Source organism: Nomascus leucogenys, chromosome 21, assembly GCF_006542625.1.
Source record: "Nomascus leucogenys isolate Asia chromosome 21, Asia_NLE_v1, whole genome shotgun sequence".
In the NCBI taxonomy this organism is placed as follows: domain Eukaryota; kingdom Metazoa; phylum Chordata; class Mammalia; order Primates; family Hylobatidae; genus Nomascus; species Nomascus leucogenys.
This window is the reverse complement of record NC_044401.1, coordinates 22,829,001-22,833,953: the sequence shown is the minus strand read 5'-3', so window position 1 is coordinate 22,833,953 and position 4,953 is coordinate 22,829,001. Positions and strand designations below refer to the sequence as shown.

Here is a 4,953-nt window from a genome sequence, read left to right as displayed (position 1 = left end):
ACCATACCCAGCTAGTTTTTGTATTTTTAATAAAGACGGGGTTTCACCATGTTGGTCAGGCTTGTCTCAAACTCCTGACCTCATGATCCACCCGCCTCAGCCTCCCTAAGTGCTGGGATTACAGGCATGAGCTACCGCGCGCAGCCTGATATTTCTTAAAATATGCACTGGTGACCTTATCTGGAAAGGGTTACTAAGCTAGCAAAAGCATTCTTCAAACTCACTGTGTTTGTGTGCGGTCTTTAAAATGTAGGCATTTAAAATACCTAAAGAGTAATTCATTTTAAGCATCACATTGATCCAGTAGGATATGATTTAAAACTTATTTTTTTCCTGGAGGAAAAGATACCATAAGAAAATGTCTTTTAATTTTGGAAATGGAAAATTATATGCACTGACCATAAATTTTACATCACCATAGGATAATTCGTGCAGATAAAGCTTTCTTGCTCTAGAAATTCACAAAGATATTTTCAGACAAGCCCTGTGTACACAATCCATGATACATTTTTTTCTCACTTGATTTGACCTACAGTGAGTGTGCTAGTGTTCAGGGGATGGCACAGGATGATTTGAAGAAGACTTTCTTCCCTTTTGTATACAGAGAAATTAGAGGGTGAAAATTAGAAACATTCTGCTTTAGAATCTCAATTAAATTTCTTTACAATTTATGTCTCTGCAGAGAAGCCAGGAATGGCTAAGGAAAATCACTCCTTAGCAGCTGAGTTTATCCTCATAGGATTTACAAATTATCCAGAGCTGAAGACGCTTCTGTTTGTGGTGTTCTCTGCCACCTATCTGGTCACCATGGTGGGGAATCTTGGTCTGGTGGCATTAATTTATGTAAAGCGTCATCTTCACACACCAATGTACATCTTTCTGGGCAACCTGGCTCTGATGGATTCCTGCTGTTCCTGTGCTGTTACCCCCAAGATGTTAGAAAATTTCTTTTCTGAGGATAGAATTATTTCCCTGTATGAATGTATGGCACAATTTTATTTTCTCTGTCTTGCTGAAACCACAGACTGCTTGCTTCTGGCGGCAATGGCCTATGACCGCTATGTGGCCATATGCCACCCACTGCAGTACAACACCGTGATGTCTAAGACGCTCTGCATTCGGATGACCACAGGTGCCTTCATAGCTGGAAACCTGCATTCCATGATTCATGTAGGGCTTCTATTAAGGTTAACTTTCTGCAGGTCTAATAAAATTGACCACTTTTTCTGTGATATTCTTCCACTGTATAGACTCTCCTGTACAGATCCTTCTATTAATGAACTAATGATATATATCTTTTCGATACCAATTCAAATCTTTACCATTGCTACTGTCTTGATCTCTTATCTCTGCATCCTTTTGACTGTTTTCAAAATGAAATCCAAGGAGGGAAGAGGTAAAGCATTTTCTACCTGTGCATCCCACTTTCTGTCTGTCTCAATATTTTACATTTGTCTTCTCATGTATATTCGACCATTTGAAGAAGGAGATAAAGATATACCAGTGGCAATATTTTATACAATAGTAATCCCATTACTAAACCCTTTTATTTATAGTCTGAGAAATAAAGAGGTGATAAATGTTCTTAAAAAAATTATGAGGAATTATAACATTCTTAAGCAAACTTGCCCTATAACAAATTGATTTTTAATTTATTAAAATGCTTTCATAAATAGGAACATAAAAAAATTAATATGTGATTTTACACAAAATTTAAGCTTCTAAATCATTAGGCTGTGTTTGTTTAGAAAATATATCAATGGAATTTCAAAATTGTTTGACAAATCTTTATCCAAATTCCACAACCGGAATGAATCGGGGAAACTCACTGGTAACTGTTATTACTACCTTTCATGACTCTCATGGAATTGTCAGAGAGTATTATCCTAAACCTCAATTAATCGACATAGCATGAAAGTTAAATGTTTAAATGTGTAGAAGAGTCTTCTTTGATTAACGTTTCCTAGTTAATGGAAGACATTATATCCAATCCTATGTAGAGTGTTTGAAACATTTAGAATTTCCTGGCAGAAAAGTGAAATGATAGTTTTCTTTCAGAAAACAGACCTGACAGACACATGTGGATTACTTTAGAGTGGAAAAGACTAGAAGCAAACTAACTGCAGTAATTTATATTTAAGGTAATGAAGTTTTATTTAGATAAGATTCCAAGAATGAAAAAAATAAAATGAAAAGGAACACACACACACACACACACAGACATACACAGACACAGACACACACATACACACACACAAAGAGGCTCACCCACAAAATATTCTATTTTGCAGAATAATTAATAGTGACTTATAACAAATTGGACAGAGTAGATTAAGGTCTGCTTTAGCCAGAAGCATAATTAAGGTCCTTTTCATTCTTGAAGGCATCAGCCATGTTATTTGCTATATATTATAGAACTGCAGTTTACATATTAAACACTCATTAAACATTTTAAAACATATTAATAATGACATTGTTTTATTTTTGAGTAATGGTAAGCTGTACCAATATTTTATGTGTTTATTGACCATTTTTACTTTTATGAATTGTCATTTCTGCTTTGTCTGTTTTATTTCTTATTTATATCATTGTTTACAGAGAAAAGACATCACAACTATTTGTGGCAAATAATTCCTCTGTGGGTTGATAGTCTTAGTATTTGTTTCTGATATTTATAAACATTTTAATTTAATATACTCATATTTACTTATTTTTTCTATGATCTCTTTCATGCATTTCGTCCAGAATTTCTTTTCTAATCCAGTCTACTATTAACCAATATTTCGTTTTCTCCTTTTCTTATTTCTCTTCTTCTCCTTCTCCTTATTTTCCTCCTCCTTCCTTTTTTGATATTTTAAATTTTTGCAACTTGACTCTTGATTTTTCCTGGAATTTATTTAGTATATGGCATATTAAAGATATAACTTTATTTGGCTGTTTCTCTAAAAAATATTTATAAACTAATTTAATTCAAATAAACACTCAGGAGAACTTCTTTGGGAACCTGGCAAAATGAATTTAAAATTTTTTCATATTCTAGATTTTTCTAGAAAATAAAAAAATAGACCTTATGTGTTATATATTAAAATATATGATAAAATTCCAATAATGATAACAGTTTGGTTTTAAATCGAGAATCAATAAATAAACCAACAGAACAAATCAGATTGTTCAAAAGTAAACTCCCATATAAAATAAGAAGGGCATCACAAATAACAAGGAAATAAAGGATTGTTCAGTAGCCCTGGGTCAACTGGGTAACTATCTCTTCCATTCGTGTTAAAATGTATATCTCCCTGTCATTTAGATATATATTTATAGACAAAATTTGTATTTCCTTCATTTATCATAGTTTGATTTTTAATATACAGTACCCAACTGGGATTTATTTTATAATGTTATAAAGTGAGAATTAAAATTTGATTTATGGCTAACCAGTAGTCCCAGAAGCATTTATTGACAAACTCTTCTCTAACTTTCTTATGCCTCCTTTTTGTACATTTATGCTCATACATTCACACGTACATGCATACACAGAGAGGTCTATTTCTAGCCTGTTTGTACAACAAAAACAAGACCATTCTAGTTCATACACTTCTGTCTCAGGAGGGAAGATGGACATTTTAAAAGGCAATCAAACTAAAAAACTATAAGTTATAATTGAGGAAGACTCTTCTGCTTCTACCTAAAGTCTATTGTTAGGGTTCTATAACATTTATATATAAAATATCTATTCACTTTATTCTTTCTTTCTATGTGACCTCATCTATTTTTTTGGCTTTTAATTTCGTCAATATGAAGATGGCTCAGAATGTATATTTCCAGCTCTGATATCCTCCCTGCTCTCCACACTTACATGTGCAACTGCCTACTTCACATAATTACTTAAATGTTGCAAAGACATCTCAAATTCAACATGATCAAAGCACAAGTCTTGAATTTCCCACTAAACATGGTCCTCCCCGGTCTTCTCCATTATGATGGTCACATCCTCCAACCAGTTGGGCAAGGCAGAAATTAAGAGAACCCCACACAACTCTCTCTCCTATCACAACCACACTTTCATGATATCTGTCAACTTAGTCTCTGAAGTCTATCTTAAATGTGCCAAATCTGTCCACTTACACCACCTGTACATAATTTCATCTCTCACCTGAACAATATCATTAGCTTCAAACTCATCTCTGTGCTTTTGCTCCTTTATATTTATTTTTTAATATATATTTATAATATGATTTAAAAATAGTACTAAAAGGTGAATTCCAAAAACTACAGTCTCTTGCCTACTATGACTTAGGTGTTTCATTCACAACAACCTTCTAATTTTTTAAACGATTTCTCTGAAAATTTATCCTTATATTTCTTAGTATCAGTTTTAGTCATATTAATCAATTTCCCATTATGGTAAGTGAATATTAAGTTATTTATTAAACACCTCCCCTTCCCTTCATCCTTGATGATATAACATAATTTTTTTTTTTTTTTGAGATGGAATGTCACTCTGTTGGCCAGGCTAGAGTGCAGTGGCATGATATCGGCTCATTGCAACCTCTGTCTCCTGGGTTCAAGCAATTCTCCTGCCTCAGTCTCCCGAGTAGCCAGGACTGCAGGCACATACCACTGTGCCCAGCTAATTTTTTATATTTGTTTCTAGAGACAGGGGTTTCACCATGTTGACCAGGCTGGTCTTGAACTCCTGACCTCATGATCTGCCTGCCTCAGCCTCCCAAAGTGCTGGGATTACAGGCGTGAGACACTGTGCCCTGCTCCAACAAAATTTTTTATAATTCGATAACCACTTTTTATGAGGGACATGCAAATACAAGAACTAGTTTACCATGCTTATATTTCTTTTTCTTTACACCTGTCAATTTTTTTAAAGTTAATAAAAACTGTATATTCCTATTTGCTCATTCACATCCATTATGTATCCATCAAATTAATCAACCATAT

The 4,953-nt window shown here is 33.8% G+C and overlaps 1 protein-coding gene across 1 annotated transcript; it reads left to right on the top strand.

Moving 5' to 3' along the window:
* The first annotated feature begins 693 nt into the window (after positions 1–693).
* Positions 694–1,644, top strand: LOC100607923 (olfactory receptor 5K4). Its single transcript, XM_030802173.1, has one exon. The coding sequence runs from the start codon at positions 694–696 to the stop codon at positions 1,642–1,644; it is 951 nt and encodes a 316-aa protein (XP_030658033.1).
* Positions 1,645–4,953: the final 3,309 nt, after the last annotated feature.

Excerpts from the sequence above, each read along its gene's own strand:
- LOC100607923 (XM_030802173.1), top strand. The coding sequence starts at position 694 with ATGGCTAAGGAAAATCACTCCTTAGCAGCTGAGTTTATCCTCATAGGA.